Raw genomic sequence first — 20,293 nt, forward strand, 5'->3', positions numbered from 1 at the left:
TTCTCCACATATACCTTTGTCCCTCTTTTGATGTATTTCCTTGAGAAGCTACTCAGTGTTAGAACTCAGGATGTGCATATTTGCACATTGTTGTGTAGAACCATTCCCCAGCTCACTCCCCAGTGGTGATGTGTGAGAACATCTGCTGCATCGCACCCTGACCAGCTTGACATTTTGGTGGAAACAGTCTTAAATGACATGATGGGGCAAATCAGCCCAGGGCATGAAATATGTCAGCATCCAAGAAGAGTCAGTTTGACATTTATTCCTCTCTTGTAATTGATACATGGAGCCTAGTTATTTTTTTTTTCAGTTTTGCAACTGCCTTTTTGTCCTACAGAAGAATAAAAACGTTTAAAAGTCTTCGGAAAATTGTGAGAATAGAAAAGGACTCAAATAACCTTTTTCTGAAAGGTCAGGAGTAAACAGTTAAGGCTAACAAGCTACCTGGAAAGGAGGAGTAGACAGGCAAAAGTGGAAATCGTCCAATTGACCAATTAAAATAGAAGCCAAAAATGATGACATGAGAAGGCCCCCATTCAGAGATGATGCAGGCTGTGGCCAGTGGTGGGGAAGGAAGGACAAGGGTCCAGAGAGGTTAATACACGAATTTCTGAGCATCTCGATATGATGCCTCTGTCTTACTATTTCATCTCAGCCCAACCTCCCAACATCCGATGGGCGGAAGAGGACATAAAAAAAAAGATCCAGAAAAGAAACTGAGGGTCATAGTGGCTCAGTGACTTTCTCAGAGCCACACAGCAGATCTATTACACTCTTTTTATGTTGCTGCTTTTATGGCAACAAACCAAGGGTCAACTACCAAGCAAGATTCCATTAAGGGATTCTTTTTGAAAGAGTGGAGTAGGAGGGGCACCTGGGTGGCTCAGTAGGTTAAGTGTCTGCCCTCAGCTCAGGTCATGATCCTGGGGTCCTGGGATTGAGACCTGCGTCAGGCTCCCTGCTCAATGGGCAGGCTGCCTCTCCCTCTCTACTGCTTGTGCCCTCTTGAGCGTGTTCTCTCTGTCTCATGTAAACAAAATCTTTAAAAAGAAAGAAGGAAGGGAGGAAAGAAATAGTGAGTGAGTGAGTGGAGTGGGAGAGATTGAGGCAGAGAAACTGAGTGTGGGGCTAATTCTGCCTCAGGCAGAGTGTCCATCGCAGTGGTGATGGAGATGACATGGAGGAACAAAGTCAGGAGAGATCACAAACATAGACTTGATGGGCTTGGGTAAAAGTGAAGATGTCTGGCCTGCATTTTGCTGGTTGAAAGATAATTGCATTAGGGGAGACAGTTTAGATGGTGGTGAGTCTCGATGGAAGGTGGTTCATGTAGTGGTGGCTGAGTAGAGCCTGAGGTGCGGGTGAGAGAGGCAGGTTACATGGGACACAGGGACGCCACATCTCAGCGTGGATCAGGAGCGTTCAAGGATAGAGCTGGAGGTTGGACTGCCATCAGCCTGGGATCCTGCCTGGAGTAGGGATGCCAGTTGAAGTCTTCAGAGTAAATGATATTTCCTGGGAGAGCTTAGGGAGTGTAATTAAAGTAATGTGTAAGAACTAGGGTCCATTGCCAATCACACTATCGAGTCCCAGATTGATGGCTTCTAGCTCCGTAGAGCCCTAAGCCTCCTCCCTTCTCTCTTGCTCCCAACCAGGAGACCTTGACGATGTGTGCAGACATCTGTTAATTGTCACAAGTGGGTTCTCTAAGGGGATCGAGTGGAAAGAGGTGAGGGATGCGGCTAAGTGTCCTACGGTGCACAGGACAGGCTCTAGAGCAGAGGATGATCTGATCCCAAATGTCAGAAGTACAGAGTCTGAGGAAGCCTGCTGTAAACCTTCTATAAAGTGGGGATCGTGGTACTTTCCTCGTAGAGTTGCGGTGAGGTTTCCCCGAGATAATGCAGGAGAAAAGCGAGACTGAACCTGTCAGCAGTAATAATTATTGCAGGAAAATAAGTCATTCTGTTGCATGGGAAGAGAGGACAGAGGGCTCAGGTCGAGTGACCGCCTGCCTGTAAGGAATGTTGAAGGAAGAAGTGTGTGCGGCTTCTGCGGAGAAGTAGCATGGAGGAGGAGGGGGAGGAGGGGAGTGGGATGAGGGGGAGAAGAGGTGGGGAGGAGGAGGATGGGGAGGAAGGGGAGGAGGATGGGGAGGAAGGGGAGGAGGAAGAAGAGGGTTGGAGAGGAGGAGAAGGGAGGAGGGAAGGAAGAAGAGGAGGGGAGGAGGAAAGGAAAAGAAGGGGAGGAGGAGGGGGACAGGAGGGAGGGGGAAGAAGAGAGGAGAGGGGGAGGAGGAGGAAGAGGAGAAGGGGAGGAAGGAACAAAGGGGATTAGGAGGAGGAAGATGAGGGGGAACAGGAGGAAAAGGGGGAGGAGGGGAGGAAGAGAGGAAGAGGAGGAGGGGGGAATGCAGAGTGAACATCAGGGAAAGGCACAAAGCAGTTTGGTGTGTTGTCACGGTCCCTATTTCAAGGCTATGTCCGGAGCAGCCAGCCAGCAGGGCCATGGATGTCAGGCGGGTCATGGAGTGTGGGACCTGGAAGGAGACCCCTGGAATTCCCTATGAGCAGATGAGTGATGACCTTGAGGGGAAGCCATAGTAAAAGTGAAAGAAAAGTGGAACCAGAATGCCAGGTGGACACAGGTTGAGAATCCATGAAAAACAGCACTGAAGGATGGGAAAAGCAGTTCTTTCGAACCGACCATTTGGTCACAAAGATTAGTGTTGTCTGTTAGGACTGGGGAGGCCGTCCTGGGCATTGGCTGAAAGGGAGGAAACGTCCCAAGGGCGACAGTGAAGGGATAAGAAACGTTGTGACTGGTGGAGCCAGAGTCTGGAGGAGAGAGGTGAGAGTTTGTGGTCAGGGGTAATGAGGGGGGTTGCTTTAGGAAGAAACTGGGGCACTTATCTGGGAGAGAAATATAATGATTGTCACTACACTCGAGGTCCAGGGAAAGAAATGAAAACCAAGACATTAACTTTTTATGAAGCACTCAAAAGTCAGAAATGGAAATGTTCTTAAATAGCACAGACACTCCAGAAGATGTATCTTCTAAATCACCCTGAATAGTTCTTCATGAGCTGAGTTGTCTTCCCAGATCCTCACCCCCACCCCCTCAAGCCTGACTGCATTTGGAGAGGGAGCTTTTATAGGGTAATGGAGGGTGACAAGGTCAGAGATGAGGTCAGTCCTCACCTCAGAGGACTGGTGTCCCTGTGGGAAGAGGCAGAGGGTCAGCAGGGTGTGCACGTATGGGGAAGGCCCCTGAGGACACACTGAGAAGTGCCTATCTGTGGGTCAGGAGGAAAGGCTGCACCAGAAACCACCCCTCAATCTAGGACCCCCACCCCACAAAACTGTGAAAAAGTAGATTTCTGTTGCTTCCACCACCCATCTGTAATAGTTTCTTATGGCAGCCCTAGCAGACTCATGTGCTTCCTCATTGGAACCGCTATAGATAAGCAATAGAAGAAATAAGATGGTCTGTTAAAATAAAACCTATTTCTGGGGCACCTGGGTGGCACCCCCACCTGAGCGTCCAACTCCTGGTTTTGGCTCAGGTGGTGATCTCAGGGTCATGGGGTCAAGCCCCACATGGGGCTCCAAGCTGAGCATGGAGTCTTCTGGAGAGTTTCCCTCTCCCTTTGCCCCTCCCACTCATACTCTTATGTGCTTGCTCGCTCGCTCGCTCACGCTCTCTCTAAAATAAATAAATCTTTAAAAAAATACAAATAGAAATAAGAAATATATCTTTTAAAGAATTGGGTTGACCATGAAGGAAGGACTTGAGAAATAGCAGATAATTGGTACCGAGTCCTAGCCCCAGATAATGACCACTTAATTTGCTTGAAAACAGTTAAATGGCTTTCATAGAATTCTATGTTCCCAGGTCATTTTCCTAAGGTTTTTAGAGGCAATTTTTAAATAGCCCATTACAAAAGAGCAAATTGTTTTAACTGGTATTCTGACATAATTGATACATCTAGGTAAACTAAAATATATCAGCCATGGATTTTTACGGTTTTTAATGTGGCTTATTTAGTTTTAGACAATTTTGATTCAAAAAATTTTGTCAGTTATGTGGATTTATAAATTGTAAATAATTTCTAAGGGGATAAGTTTGAAAATATTTAATAGATAAAATATCCCCTGTTGCCATAGATTCTACTTTGAGAATAGGAAAATACGAAAGAGAAATGTCTATAGTAATTGGGAAAACAGATATCAAAGTGGTCTTAGAATTGAGAATCTACAGCATTATGGGGAAAGTTATTTGGTTACTCATATTTTGTTTTCATTGGGGAAAGTGGATTGTTTTAGTGAAAGTATCAAAACTATATGAGACATCTTATATATAAGACATCATCATTGGCTTTCATGTCATGTATTTTTGCCCCAGAAAATCAATAGCAGAAAGAATAATTATTATTTTCACCTTTGTTGGTACGTATTTGCTATGATCAATAAAAGAGAGTTTCCAACACGTACTTAAAATACTGCTGAACCTCACAAAATCTATCCATTGTGTGAACTGTCTGATTTAAGTATAGTTGGGATATTTTTTTTTTTTTAAGAAAATGAAACCAATGAATTTGTCATTTTAGGGCAATCTATTCTTAGAAGCATATTTTCCCCTCAACCTAAAAGGCTAACCTATCACATGAGATTTGATTCTAATATCTCCTGTTTAATTGACAGTGAAATTTGTGCCACATTTTTCAGTCCTTTTTTTCACTTTAATTGCGATTGGGATTCGTGGACATAACTTCCATTATAATCTAAAATAATTACTCTCATTTAATGTCCTAGATGTAATTCAATGATAAATCGCTAAGTGTTGCAAACCAAATCAGTCATATTTATACTAACGTATGTCTTCATCAGGATCCAAAATTTAGATAAGGAGTTCATTTAAATAAAAACCTTTGTCCTAAAAATTCATTATTCATATAGGTGGATGTTCAAAGAGGCACACAGATACAGGACTTTCAACTCATAAGCCATGAATTTTAAATAAAACTTTGCTTCAAAAGACTTAACTGTTTGCCTGTCTTCTGGTCACACACAGTGAGTGAATAAATGAATGAATGAATGATCCATCCATCATCTATTCACTAATTCATTTCAAATTTCTCTCGTACATCAGGCAATATCCTAGTTCCTAAAGAGTTCTTGATAAATAAGATGGACTAGGTCCTCAATCTCAGGAGACTTAATTCTAGTGTGAGAAAGATAGCAGTTTTTAAACAAATTTTTTAGCAAGTGATAAACTGTGGGATTAAAATAAAATGGGTCAAAATGATTGTCATGTTAAGTGAGGATTTAGAGCGTTTACTTTGTTGGTTGGTCAGAGAAGATCTGTCTAAAGAGGACACACTTGAGCTGAGACCTGAATGGCATTAAGAAAAAGCCATGCAAGGGGCCCTGGGTGGCTCCATCAGGTAAAGTGTCCAACTCTTGATTTCGGCTCAGGTCATGATCTCAGGGTTTTGAGATCAAGCCCTGTGTTGGGCTCCATGCTCAGTGGAGAGTCTGCTGGCTATTATCTCCCTCTCCCTCTGATTTTTCCTCTTCTCTCTCTCTCTCTCTCTCTCTCAGGTAAATAAATACAATCTTTAAAAAAAAAAAAAAAAGAAAAGAAATCTAGAGAAAGAATGATCCAGGCAGAAGACAAAGGCCCTGGGGTAGATGCAAGCTCAACACATTCTACAGGTCACAGGGAGCTTAATGGTAGGAGATACCAGGCAGAAAGATCAGAGAGGAGAGGCCTGATCATGATGTTTAAGATGATTAAATTATGTGTTTAAAAGTTTACCCTGCCAAAAAAAAAAAAAAAAAAAAAAAAAAAGTTTACCCTACCTAGTAGGTAAGGAAAGGGGCAATTATAGCAATTCTCAAAAGAGCAAATGGTGGCTGGAACCAAAGGGGAATAGAGAATTATTGAAGGTAGAATCACAGGACTTAGTGTCGGATTTTATGTGGGGTGGTTGGGTGAGGAACAAAGGAAGTTCTAGAACAGAGGTATGCGAACCTTTTCTGTAAAAGGCCACATAGTAATGATTTTTAGCTCTGTAGGCCATGCTCTGTTACCAGTAGTCAACTCTGCTGTTCTGCGTAAAAGCAACCACAGACAACATATGAAGGAGTGAGTGTGGTTGTGTTTCAGTAGAACTTTATTTACAAGACAGGCCGTGGGCCAGCGTTGGTCTACAGGCGTAAGTTTGCTGACCCCTGATCTCTAGACTAAGCCCTGGAAAGAGTAAGTAAGGTTTTCTGTTCTGGAAAACACTAACCATGCAGAGGCTAATAGAGGCCCTCCCACATTAGTGACACCATCTGAGATATGACAGTAAACAAGGGTCCCTGGGCCTGTTGGAGAGAAGTCTTCATTACCCAGGGACGTGCATTCCCATTTCCCAGGCTACTTCCCACACTACCTGGAGTGACCCAGCAGGTGCCCAGGGTGTGTGTGTTTCTTTTGACTTTCTTTACTCCCAGGTACAATAGAGTTCTTCACCAATTATAGACAGATGGGATTGGCATAGTCAGTGATTGCTCCCTGTTATGTCGCCGTGCATTCTATTATTAATGCACCTGTGCTTTTCATAAATATTTTATATTGTAGTTGTGTTCATATGTTAATATTTATTATTTGTAGCTATAAATTCTTTAATATGCCATTCATTCTACTTCCTACTGGAAATATATAGAATTTTAATATATTTCTCCATTTCACAAAGAAAAGAAAGCTCATCACATATAAGATGATTAAATTCCAGGACTAGGGATCTCTTTTAAGTATTACAGAAATTGATAAAATAATAACCACTTCATTAATTTCTTCAATATGCATTTATTATTGAGTGAGTTCTGTGTAGGTGCTTCACTAGCACAGGGATACACGGTTAAAAAAGAAAGAAAAAAAAATGAAAACAACAAAAAAAATTAAAAAACCCTGGATACCAAAGAGTTCAGTATCTAGTGAAGGAGACTGACCAAAAATTGGCCAAATCCAGAAGCATGCAATAAGTACTCTAAAAAGACAAACACAGGGTATCGGGTAGGATTTAGATAGGGGCACGTAAAAGGGTGTGAGAGAGTGAATGATCTAAGACGATGCTACTCCAAGAATCTATGCTCAGGACCAATTTTTTTTTGGATTTCCAATCCATCATAAACAGATACTTCTGTAAGATAAAATAAAATGGAAAAAGATAAATGCCTGCTTTTAGAAACTATTAGATTGAACATACATAAAATCATGTTTCAGTAAAAATACCAGAACAAATGTAACACTGTATAAAAAGAAAAGAATCACAAAAGTTTATCACATTGTCATTGGAAGTGTGTGTATAAGCATTAAGGTGGAGAATGGTTATTATGAGTATTTGTAGTCAAAACCAAAATTTATATGTGACACAGCCATTCTCTGCTCTGGCTGTAATAGGTCTACTTTTAGAAAATAGTATATATGTCAATATTTATTCCAATGGGCCACATGTTCCTTTTCTAATCTACATTGGATTGATGGAAATGCCATTTGCAGGGAATGATGTATCTAAACTGTTTTGTGTTTTGTTTAATACACTGAATAAAGAAACTAGTCTCAAAAAGATGTCTTGTTAGAAATGCAAGAAGTTGTTTTTAAGGCAATTTCAAGATACTCAGGATATTTGTTTTTATCTTTCCCCAAAAATGGAACACATGATGTTCTGTTTTCATTAATCCTTCATTAACACTCAGTTCCATCCATTTATCCTGTAGAGTTAGGGTTACATTTAAATTATCTCTTGGTGAAAGAAATAGATTCTGGAATTCGTACATTTGGGGCTACAATTAGCAAACTAATCTTACGATATCACACATTTAACATTGCTCTTCTGTGTCTGACATCTATGTAGTTTTTACCAAATGTTTCTCACCTCATGAATGTGGCAACAATTAAACAAGGTCTCTGACCAGTTTTTAAAAAAATGTGAGTCCACTGATTTCACCTGTGAATGTCTCAGTAATGTCAAGTTACTATAAAATTTTCTGAATTTAGAAAAATTTTCTAAGCTTCTCTACTAATCTCTTCATAGACCAGTGAGAGTTTACCAATCATACTTTGAGAAGTGCTGGTCTACAAAAGATTCTTGAATTCAGTCAGGCTCAGATAGAGGTAAAATACATATAGGAATCTTGTGTATAATATTTATAAACTCATAATGGTTTTGTGGGAAATATCTCAAAATATAGCTTTTAAAACACAGGCTTTCTTTTATTACATTCTTTATTAAGGTGGAACATAGTCTTCATAGTTAAAGATTGAAAGTCCAAAAGAGTAAGAAAAATAAAACCTCAAGCAAGAAACTATTGCAAATGTTTCAACGGTAAAATTATTAAATAAGCAAATCAATGAGATTGAGAAATTTAGTTCATAGTTTATTTCTATATAACCAAGGATGTCCTACACTATTGTTTGTTTGTTTGTTTTCATTTAACCATTGAGTTGGCTTTTGTATAAGCAGACACAGCCTGAAGTCAAGTAAGTACTAAAACAATACAGTTCCAACTCTGAAATAGAATTTTAAATGTCTAGAGGAATATGTACCAAAATATGAATACTTAGCTCAGGGCTATAGATTATGAGTAATCTTTTATTCCTTGGGGTTTTTAATCCCTTTCAAATTTTCAACATCTTACTGTTAGGATCACACACACACACACACACACACAAAAAGTAAATCTTAAAATCCAAAGTTAGTCTATGTCAGTTGACAGATAATAAGCCTAGACAACTCAACAAGACTCTGCTGTGGAGAAGACTAATTGTGCAGACATATGAGACACAAAAATGTGGTTAACGCAACATGGATTTTTGTTTCTCCAGAATCATTAATGAATTGAGAGAGTCCCTGAGATCAGTCCTTACTCTTTGATTTCTTTGGTAACTTTTTTTTTTTGTTGTTTTTTTGCACCTGGATCATTACTTTCAGCTTTTGATTCATTTAAAGCATATAATTAGAATCTGGAAATGGTTTAAATTTAAGGTGTATTATTTGTCATCACTTTTCTGTAATAAATAAACCCCATTGAGATGTCCCATTTGAGACAGTTGAAGGATAGGAGTAAAGAATTGCATGGCCCTGAAGTAAGAACCAGATGTCAGATATAGTTTCAGGCTAGAAACCCCCACATGCTATGGACCTGAAGTGAGAAGATGGATACTTCAAGCGAGAATTGATGGTTTCTTGAGGCTTGTTGATTAATCCCTTGTAGCCCATGATAGATAAGGGGTTATTGTTACAAAGGAAACATAGAGACAAATGTCTGACACTTTGGTATGTGTAATTTTAATTTTATATAACATGTGCAGAATGAAATATATAAACATGTGTAGAATAACATGTGCAGAATAAAAAAAATTGATAAGGAAACTTTGCTCATAAATGTGTTAATGACTTTCTCTTAAATTACTACCCTGTCTAATTCTGAATAGATAACATTATTTTTATAGATATTAGAGCCTGCCTTTTTTTAAAAAAGATTTATATATGTATGTATGTATGTATTTATTTATTTATTTATTTATTTGAGAGGGAGAGAGAGAGCAAGCAAGCTTGAGCATGAAGTATAGGAGCAGAGGGAGAAGGAGAGAGAAATTCAAGCAGACTCTGAGCTCGGCATGGAGCCTGACATGGGGCTCCATCTCAGGACCCTGAGATCATGACCTGAGCAGAAACCAAGAGTTGACACTTAACTGATTTTGCCTTCACGTGCCTGGAATCTTCCTTGTGATAGCATTCAACCATTCTTCCCTTCCCACCTTGTATGATAATTGTTTCTTATCTCTATTAGAAAGCTGTACATTTCTTGAGGGTATATCTTATTCTTTTTGTATCATCCACAGTAGCTTGAGTCATTCCTTAGAGATAATAGGTATGGCACAAGCACAAAAGTGAGTCTGAATAGACAAAGGATGGGTGGGTGAGTAGATATTTGGAAGGATATGAATGCTGGTTGGTTTTATTATACTTGGGGATCCTTTTCCCTCTAATGAAATATATATTCATATGGTGCTTGATAAGGTAAACCATTGGTAATTATGACTCTAGTTATGAATAAAAGAATCAAACAAAAGTAACAAAGAGCCTTTTTTTTGAAGCCACAAAGTGAATTAGCAGATTTTCTCAATAAATGTACCGAAGTAATGGAGGATGCCTCTAATAGCCTGGACTTAGCTAAGTAACAAATGTCCCAACTAATTCGAAACACTTTGTATTTTATTTAATACATTATACAATACAATATATTTTTAAAGCTTTAGCCAAGATTCAGGTGAAGAAAGTGTAATGGGTATAATCATATATTACCTGTCAAAGAGAGTTTTATCAAGACTTCAGATAATGCTTGGCAAAAATTTGCTTAGCATTGTTGAAGTATTTGCAGTCATGTCTGGTTTTTAAGATATTACCTTTGGCTCGTTTTGACTTACAAACTTCTTTAACTGTTAAGAATAGAATAGCATCTTATTTAAAAATATAATCAAGAAAAAAACTGTTATAAGTTTTGAGATCTCCCACCTTATTTTCAACTTGAGAAAAAAAATTATTCTAAGCACTTTTATACAAGATCCCCAATTTAGTGGAAAAGAGGAGAAAAGACCATGAAGACTAAATCAATTAATATGTATTACTGAGCACATAAAAAATTTATTAATGAAGAAAGTGCTATATAAACTGTAAAGTGAAATGTAAATGCTGTCACTTTTTAGCAGCATGGTAAAGCTCATCTCTGGCATTTGGACTGGTTTTCTAATAATATAATAGCCCATTTCTCTCTAGATGAAGTCTCATCATATCACAACCGAAGAACAAAATTATACACTTTTTAGACATACCACTGAGTAATCAGCTCCCTTCAAAAGGATGTTTTGGCTTAATAATGAAAGCATCTTAATAACTGAAATCATTACCCACTGAGTTACTGTCACCATAATGTTCTAAAACAGAAAAATTCCATAGGAAATGTGGCCTTTTAACTGATACTTTTGAAGGAAAATTTCTGCAAATACCATTCTCGATGTGAACATAACATTTCCGCCCCCTTTCCTGTCTTCCTTTCTCCTCCTTTCCTAGATCCAGACTTTTCTCCTTCCTTCATCCCTTTTTCTGTCCTCTTTCCTTTCTTTTCCACCCACATTCTTGCACGTGTGTTCAAACTACCAGCATTATACCTAAAAGGGATTTCCCATCTGATCTCTCCCTACCTCTGTGTGTTCAACTAATCACATTTTATCCGCCCCCTCTAAGTGTTGTGAAGACTTGTTAAAACCAGATTTCACATCCCATGAAAAGCAAGAGGAAAGTTGCCTGATACTGCCTCAGCATGCAATAAATTTTGCTGTTGAAATATGTGGAGTTAAAGTCTCACTTTAATTAATGAGTGAATTTATTCCAATTTAATTAATGAGTGAAGCTCATTAATGTCTTCTTCATTTATTCCAGAGTATGTCTGGCATATATGTGAAATGGGTTCTTTTATTTTACAGTGCTGAAATACAACTCACACATAAACTGTTGAGTTTATCTATAAACAGATCTAAAAGTCTTCTGGTCTCCCATCCTTGTTATAAATGATAAAAAATATTTTATAGTTTTTGCTCATTAGCTGTTAAAAGTTTGTAAAACATTGTGTTATAATCCCTTTATGAGTAGAACAGCGAAAATCTTTCCTTTTAATAGTCAAGAAATGTCATCGGACTTGATAAATATTTAAAAAGACACCTGATACCTATAGTAATACTTTTCCAAATGCCTCTTTGATAAGGGGCCATACAGATGGCAGGTGTTCCTGCAGAATATCTGTGAGAGGGAAAAATGCGACACTAATTAGTTCATGCTTGCACCAGGAATGATAAATTCTATAATACCATCAATTAAACTAAGATTCTTAAATTATTCATTGCAGGGATCCATAGAAGCAGCCACTTGGAACTTAACACAGCTTAAAAATTCTACATTTTCTTCAACTTTTAGTTAAGCATAACGGTTGACTTTACTGTTTGAGGATGCTTAGACCATTAGCAGGATGGCTTTGTTCTGGGTTTGAAAGAACGTCGCTTGGCCAGGATTGCTTTCTAAATAAAGATCATTTGCGAAGGACGTGTGGTTCCAATTTCAAAGACAAGATTATAGTCCTGGGTATTTTACTTTAAAAAGAAATTCCGTTACGTTTAATCTATAACAGTGTAAACACAAATATTTTTGTACATGGGTGCCACACCCCTGCTTCACCTGTATACGTGTGTGCATATGTGTATTGGGCTCTGCCTCTGTAGGTGGATAGGTAGGTATTTCACGATGCATGTACACGTAATGTACTATTATATGTCCATGAAAATAGTGCTTGTAAAGTTTTTAAAAAAATAAAACTGTACACTTAAATTCTATAATATGAAGTTAAAAATCAAGATATTAAATCATAGATATTAAATCATCTATCATAATGTCATAGATGCTTTAAATAGACATTACAAGTCTATGCACGACAACAATAAAACTCTACCTAAAATAAAGTAAAAAAGAAATACGTAAAGATATTCCCATTAGTTATTTGTGGTTAGAGAACAATGAGTGATTTCTTAATTTCTTCTCTCAATTTTTAAAAGTTTTCTGTAATAGGGGTACGTGGGTGGCTCAGTCACTTAAGCATCTGATTCTTGATTACGGCTCAGGTCATGATCTCAGGGTGGTGGGATTATCTCTCCCTTCTCCCTCTGCCCCTCCCTCTGCTGGCACACGTGCTCACTCTCGCTGTCTCTCAAATACATAAAATCGTTTTTTAAAAAAAGCTTTTCCATAATAAATTGATTACATTTTAAATGAAAAGCATTTTCCTTAATTAGAGGAAATTTATTTCAAAAATAAGTTCCTATCATATCAAGATAGGGGCCTCTTGTGAGTTCATATCATTCCCTTCATTTTTTAAATCTAAGAAGTACAGAATTTAAGTTAAAAAATTTTTAAGAAATAATCATTAGCACCCCAAGAAAACTCATATTTTAAATCAAGGATACTTAAGAAAAGTTACATGAGAAAGTCACACTTGAAATACTTCTTTTGTTCATTCTTTTTAAATGTGATACTTGTCATTGGATATGACTAAGCTTTAACAAAAGTGGATATAAAGATCTCATAACCATTCTAAACGTGTTTTTTTTTTCCCCCCCAATCAGGCTCTACTTACTTTTAAACTCATTTCTATGATTAGATGGTTTCTGCTTTTTAAACGCTGTAGAGCTCCACCAGATGTAGGGGTTTACATTTGTATATTTTGTGAATAGGACTTTCAAACTGCCTTTTCAAAAAGTGATCCATGTTGTTTTAACCAAACCTACTAGGATGGACAGATTCTCTTACATTACAAAGCTTTCATCCTTATCTCATTTGTCATCCATTCACCCTCTAAATCTAAATAATATCCCATCCTGCTTATGATATATTTAAGTCCAATTAGATGCAAAGAGGAAGATTTTTTTTTTCAACTACTTAAACTCAAAATGACTATGAGTGTTAAAAATTTAAGAACACTGTCTGAATGCCTTTGAAAAGCTGTTTTAGGGGTTGTTGCTTTTTTGTTTTACCATATTATGCTTTTGGGTTCCTGTCATTGCCTTTTCAAATGGTTTTTGGATGTGGTCATATTAAAAAAATATCTGAGTATTGTAGGTATTGTAGAGGACAGGAGTGGGGATAAGGGGACATGGACTATGGTCCTGGATGTGCTGCAGAACTGGAGTCATCCTGCACACATAACTTACACCTTCTGTGGTTAAATTTTATATTATCCATGGAAACAGAAAATCAACCAGATATTACTGATTTTCACAGCAAAATACTGTGTTTTACTCAACAGTGGAAACTCATCTAGCCTCAGAGAGTTTCTCTAAATCATGATGGAGGCATTCTATGGAAGGTGGGGGAATTTTGCTATTTAAAGAACAATGGAAAAAATCCCATTTGAAAATTAATCTCAAGAATCATTATTAATCATTTATTTGATCATTATATGTTTTTGAAAGTTGTCTAAGGACCATTGCCAACTGCAGCCTCCACTCACTTGGTGTTCATGACCACAATTCATCACAGAAAACTTGACGCTCTGTGGTGCTCGATTCTTTTGCCTCTTGTCACATCCTTTAGGTCCCTTTTTGGATTAGAAATCTTCTGTGGTTTAGCTCAGTGTTCCAGTTACCCTGTCCTCCAGATGAGATCACTACCCAAAAGCCGGAGTTCATGGCTGCCCCACCTCCTTTCAGCTGGGCCCCCAAGCAACCACCAAGTTCCTCTCTACACATTTGACCCCCCCCCACACACACACACACAAACTCTCAAAAAAAAAAAAAAAAGACAAAACAGTGCCTGTGAAAGTGGTTAAACAACATTTAAACTTACATTGACAAATACCCTGTGTTTCAGGATCTGATCAGGCGTCTTTTGTTATTTAATACAAGACACAAAGGCATTTCCAGGCTTTGAGATTATAGAGATTGAAAACTAGGATGTGATTTCTTACAGCACTTTCCCATTTTCCATATACATGTTAGACATTGCTAGAGATTTGATGGTCGGCATCAAGGCACAGTGATTTGAATAAGAGCCACAGCGCAGGTTTCCAGGGTCTGGGGGAGAATGCTGGCCTCCTTCCCCATCAGCCTTCACTCCTCCTGGCTGTGTGACTTGACATCAGTTCCTTACCCTCTCGTGCCTTACTACCCTCATCTATGCAGTGGAGATAATACCGACTCACGGGACTGCTTGTAACTATTTGTTATTACCCAGCAGGCAAGCCCCTGTAAGGAAGGGCCCTGATTATTATGTGAACACTTTGAAGATACACTTTGCCTTTGGTCCTCTGTTCAGTCGACTTTGGTAGCGTTGGGGGTTACTGTGGTTGCATTTCAGTAATTTTCGAGGGTGATTGTCGTGTGTGTGTGTGTATGTGTGTGTGTGTGTGTGTTCATTTTGGGCTAACCCTATAGTATCCTATAGGAGTTGACATTCCTATAATTCTCTTCTGTTCTTTCCCTCTCTTCTGCATATATATTTTGCCCTTGAAGATTAGTTTACAATTCTGTTAGGTGGCAATAGTGATGCTTGTCTTTTACAGTGTGTTAGAGACTTGGAATTACTATATGTTCAAGATAATTGAAAGGATAGTGCATACGGTAGACATTCCGTAACTGGTGGATCATGTTGTTATTTCCCTAGTAGAAGTGACCCATTAACTTTGTGATATATCATTTCATGTGTCACAGACTTTATTCCATCCTTTCTTTTGGACCTCTGCTTTGGCCAGATACAGTTCTAGGTGTTGGGAACCATAGACCCAAACAAGACGGAAGGGGTCACTGCTCTCAGAGTTCATTATCACTATCTGGTAGTGTGTTTCTTAATCATGTATCTGAATTAAATGCTTGAATTCAGTTTTACTTAGATCCTTTTAGATTGTTTCAGTATACGGTTGACTAGGTTGTCATTATAACGACTCTGTAGAGGGTTTATCCTAATGTCTGTGTTTTTCCCACCAGCTCTTTCAAGCATTTGATTGGAGGACTGGATGATGTTTCCAATAAAGCATATGAAGATGCAGAAGCTAAAGCAAAGTAAGTGATGGGTTTTTTCCCCCCCTTTGACCTCAATCTTGATTTTTAAAAATTGATTTTGAATAAAAATAAGATTGTTTTGTGGTACTTAACAAAGCCCAACACTCTGACAGTAAGAAACTAACTGCTTAAGAAGGGGGGAAAAAGGAAATTTTAAGGTAATGATTACATAGTAGGCTTAATATGCGTCTTCTTAAACACAAAATCTTAATTTTTGGGAGGAAAATAATCTCAACAAGGGAAAATGGTAAGTGTAAAATCCAATATAAATAATTGAATCCGAACACATTATTTCTCCCATAGGAAATACTTTCTGAATGAATAGTGGTTGTTGCGTTCAATAGTTCAATTATATGGAAAATAATAAGGCTGGAAATATTTCCTGGTACAAATAGATTGTTGCTTTACATTGAACTGCAGTGGCATGAAGGTATCAGAATGAGATGAGACAGTACGTATCCCATTAATTATCATTTCTGTATAACAAAATACAATTTTTATCTACTAATATTTCTACCTTTAAGACAAAGCTTGAATTTTTTTGATAAAGACTTGAAATTACGTGAGATTGGTCTTTGCTTTAAAAAACTTATAGGTTACTTTTAAAAAGTGATAATCTTTATAATCCTCCCCTCTTTTCTCCACTGAACCAATTTAAGTATAAGCAAGTCAATATTGATATCTCACAGGACACCTGAAGGATTAAACTGACAAAAATGTATCAGTAAGGAGATAGTTCAGAGGCAGAATTTGCTTGGTTTTGTAGTAACCCCAAAGGCAAAAAAAAAAAAAAAAAAAAGTGCTTTTGACTTGAAAATCTAAGATTAAAAATTGGGCCTAGACATAAAAAAATTAGGTACTATAGTTCATTTTGGCTGATAAAATTCTATTATTTTCAAAGTTGTCTAAATATAATCATGGTTTTTTCTCTGTATATTTACTTTCATTTCCTTTGCTCATTGGAGGGACACAGACCTCTATCCTGAGCTTAGACGGTGGCAGGGCCTCTGCAGAGATTTGCAATTGCACCAGCTGGTGTTAACACCAAACGCCACACGGTCATGGGGATTGCCTGTACTGTGGATGATAGATATTAATTTTCTGGTTTTCTACAATAGATTAAAATACACATTTATGCTAAGTTTAGACTTTAGTTTCTGGTAGTGGCACTAATCCTACTGAGGTGGAAGACGGGCCATTTAAAATCCTTACCAGTTTTAAGAATCCTAAAACTCCCTTTGTTATTACTGGACTTGATCCTTAGAGGCACATTTGCTGCATAAAAGCTAATATTTATAATCTATGTTAGCATGTTTTTTCTTGAGTATGTATATATATATTAAGATTGCCATGGGTCATTTCATATACATATATATCGCATCATATATGTTTTGTGTATATAACTGGTGGTAATCTTCAAAATTTATCTAAAATCTGCATGAGCAACTGTCTAAATACTTTTATTAGAAAAAGTCAGAGGTCTTTTAAAGTAAAGCATTCTTTGGTCTGTTTCTGTTTCTTGCTAAATTTTAGATTGTTCTAATGAAAGTTTTTTATAACTCCTATTTGCCCAAAGTTGAGTCCAGTCATAGGCTTAAAACCAGTCAGTGATGGGCAAGTGTCCTGAATTGGCCCTGTCCTTCTCAATGTCCCACTGGCTTTATAAAGATAACCGTGTGGGCATCTCATGAGTCCTGATATTTGTGGGTTCACTTGCACATGCTTCCATCAAAAGTAACAAGGTAAATGAAAACACTGAAGTCCAGATCAGACAATTACAAGACAGGAAGGGTGAGGGTACTTGTCATTGGAAGGGAATCGATATGAAAAATATGATTCTGAACATGGGGCAGAAGCCTCGGGTCCTGTTTCTGCCTCTGTCATTTCCAACCAAGTGATCTCGGTCATGAGTTAACAGTGCCTCTCAATGTCCTTATCTTACCTTTAAAATGATATTTCTGTGATTTAATTGATGGCAGTAGAATTACTTTGTACATTACAAAGGGCTATAAAAACGAAGGATATTGTTGGTAGAAGTAATCGCTGGAAGTATATCTTAGTGCATTTGATAAATGGCTTGGGATTCATAGCTAATTACTGCATATTGATTATGTAAAACTTCATGGGCAGGAAGTCTTTACTCTGATGTAGACAGACTACTCTCACTTTGGCAGCATATCCTGAAATTTAAACTAGCCTGGAAAATATCCATAAACATAATTTTTGTAAAAATGGTAACATTTAGTGAAAAGAAGATTTAGAGGCACCTGGGTGGCTCAGATGAGTACAGTCATGTGTTTTAATTTACAATCTACATCTCTTGATCTGAAATACAGACCTAAAGACCTTGCACTGACTCTCTGTAAAAGTCAGCTCAGGTCTTGATCTCAGGGTTGTGAGTTCAAGCCCAACCTTGGGTTCTGTACTAGACATGGAGCCTACTTAAAAAAAAAAAAAAAAAAAAAAAGGGAAATCATGATTAAAGAGTAAAGACAGACAATAAAATGACTATTTCCATCTAAGTGGCTCAAGATATTGTTATTTGAACCATACATTTGATAGACTGGAACTTAGTTATATTTATACACAAATAGAAGTTTACTAGTAGAGATTAAATTTTTTTTAGTTCAGGGCACACGTGTGGCTCAGCGGTTGAGCACCTGCCTTCAGCCCAGGGTGTGATCCTAGGGTCCGGGGATTGAGTCCCACATCGGGCTCCCCGCAGGCAGCCTGCTTCTCCCTCTGTCTGTGTCTCTGCCTCTCTCTGTGTGTCTCTCATGAATAAATAAAATCCTTAAAAAAAATTTTTTTTAGTTCAAGTAATATTAAACCCAAATGAATGCACAACCCACCTTCCATAAGAGTGATTATTACTTAGAATATGGGAATACCTTGATGAAAAAAATGTCTAAAATCATTGATCCTAATTCTAGAGAAATTGGTAAATGTAACTTTATTCCACAAAATAGCCAAATACGTATATATATATTCATTCTGGCAGAAATCTTTGTTATCCCCTTTACAATGTTATCATCTTCTAGCTTTCTAATAAGTACTTAATATCTGAAGATTTCTGAAGTTGAAAGTATCATTTTAATTAGGTATCCTATCACTCAGAGGCAAAGCTTGAACTAACACAATGAAATATCTATTTGTGTCAATGCTGTTGTCTCTTTATTAGATCTCTTCCCCTTAAGTACCTTGTCCCTTTATCTCATGAGTATTTAAGGAACTTCTAAGGTTTGCCATTTCAAGGGCCATGGACATGCTCTAATTGTCTAAATTCCCTGGATAATTGTAATGACTCTCAATTTTTTTTTTTTTTTTTTTTAAAGAGAGAGAGAGAGAGGCAGAGACACAGGCAGAGGGAGAAGCAGGCTCCATGCCGGGAGCCCCATGTGGGACTCGATCCTGGGACTCCAAGATCACACCCTGGGTCGAAGGCAGGCGCTAAACCGCTGAGCCACCCAGGGATCCCCTGACTCTCAATTTCTATATAGATTCCAAAATCTATACCATTTAGAACGGAGATGTTGATTGACTCCATCGTGAAAGCTTTATTTTTTTAAGATCTCCTTGATTTTGCAGAACCCACTAAAGATGAGATTAGTATTTCTAACATGATCACGTTATTTATCCATGTGAAATTGTTGTGTGTGTTGTGTCATTGACTATGCCTATTTGGGTTAGAAAAAAAAAATAAGAAGAAGAAGAAGAAAAGTAGACCTGGCTGTAAACATCAATTCAGTTGAGACATTTAGAAGGTCAGTTGTGAGAAACTCACTAGCTGGTAGCATAATCAGGCCTCAGATGCAGGATGGTCTGCAAAAGGTACAGAGCATCACTTGCAGAAGCACCGTGGTGAGTTCTCAGCATGGGTGACCCGTGGGGGTGGGGGGAGGGGGTGGGCCAGAGAGAAATGTCCCAGCGAGATGGTTCTCAGAACTCCTCTGTGCTGGATGTGAGCCTTCGGCCTGCTTCACGACATGTATTTCCTACAAAAAAATTATTCTTGACAGAAACTTTACCTTGATGGCATATTTAAGCTTCTCTTGATTGCTGCTAATTATCCACTAAGGGCTTCTCTTTACAAAATATGAAGTTATAATCACAAAGCCATTAGAAGAAACAACAGCAGATCAAAGTTAAGCATCATTAAACCTTATTTAGAGCAGAAAGCAGCATTTGTGATGATAGGTACACGTTATTTTCCTTTGAGATTATGTCTTCATTTAATAAACATTTAGAAATTTACTTAATGATGAGTCAGGAATTGTGCTTCACAACGTGCATATTGAGTAGAAAACTCGTTTTCTAACACTATGGATCTTGCAGTTCTGGAAGCTCTATGGATATAGATTTGTAAGTGCATTTATTTGTGATCTAACTTGATTCTCAATATCATTCTCCACGAGGAGCTCTTTCTCATGGCAAAATTTACATAAACCTCCACAGGAGTCCACTCATGTTTTAATCTATGTCGTCACCTGATCTGAATTATAGATTTAAAGACCCTGCACTGACTCTCTCGCCCCTCACGTACGAGCGTTAACCACGGTTGTTCACTTTGACTCAGGCACTCATTTAGCCAACAAATATTTTCTGCATCCCTACAAAATGCTACATATAAAGTAGT

The 20,293-nt window shown here is 37.9% G+C and overlaps 1 protein-coding gene across 7 annotated transcripts in view; it reads left to right on the forward strand.

The window, feature by feature from the left end:
* The window catches only part of PRKG1 (protein kinase cGMP-dependent 1), a 1,198,597-nt gene that overhangs the window by 1,066,740 nt on the left and 111,564 nt on the right, over nucleotides 1-20,293 (forward strand). For all 7 annotated transcript variants that reach the window (XM_077874878.1, XM_077874877.1, XM_077874879.1 and 4 more), the window contains one exon: nucleotides 15,583-15,657. In XM_077874878.1, the coding sequence (XP_077731004.1) occupies nucleotides 15,583-15,657 (75 nt within the window). The remainder of the gene's footprint in view (nucleotides 1-15,582; nucleotides 15,658-20,293) is intronic.

Source organism: Canis aureus, chromosome 27 (assembly GCF_053574225.1).
Source record: "Canis aureus isolate CA01 chromosome 27, VMU_Caureus_v.1.0, whole genome shotgun sequence".
Lineage (NCBI taxonomy): Eukaryota > Metazoa > Chordata > Mammalia > Carnivora > Canidae > Canis > Canis aureus.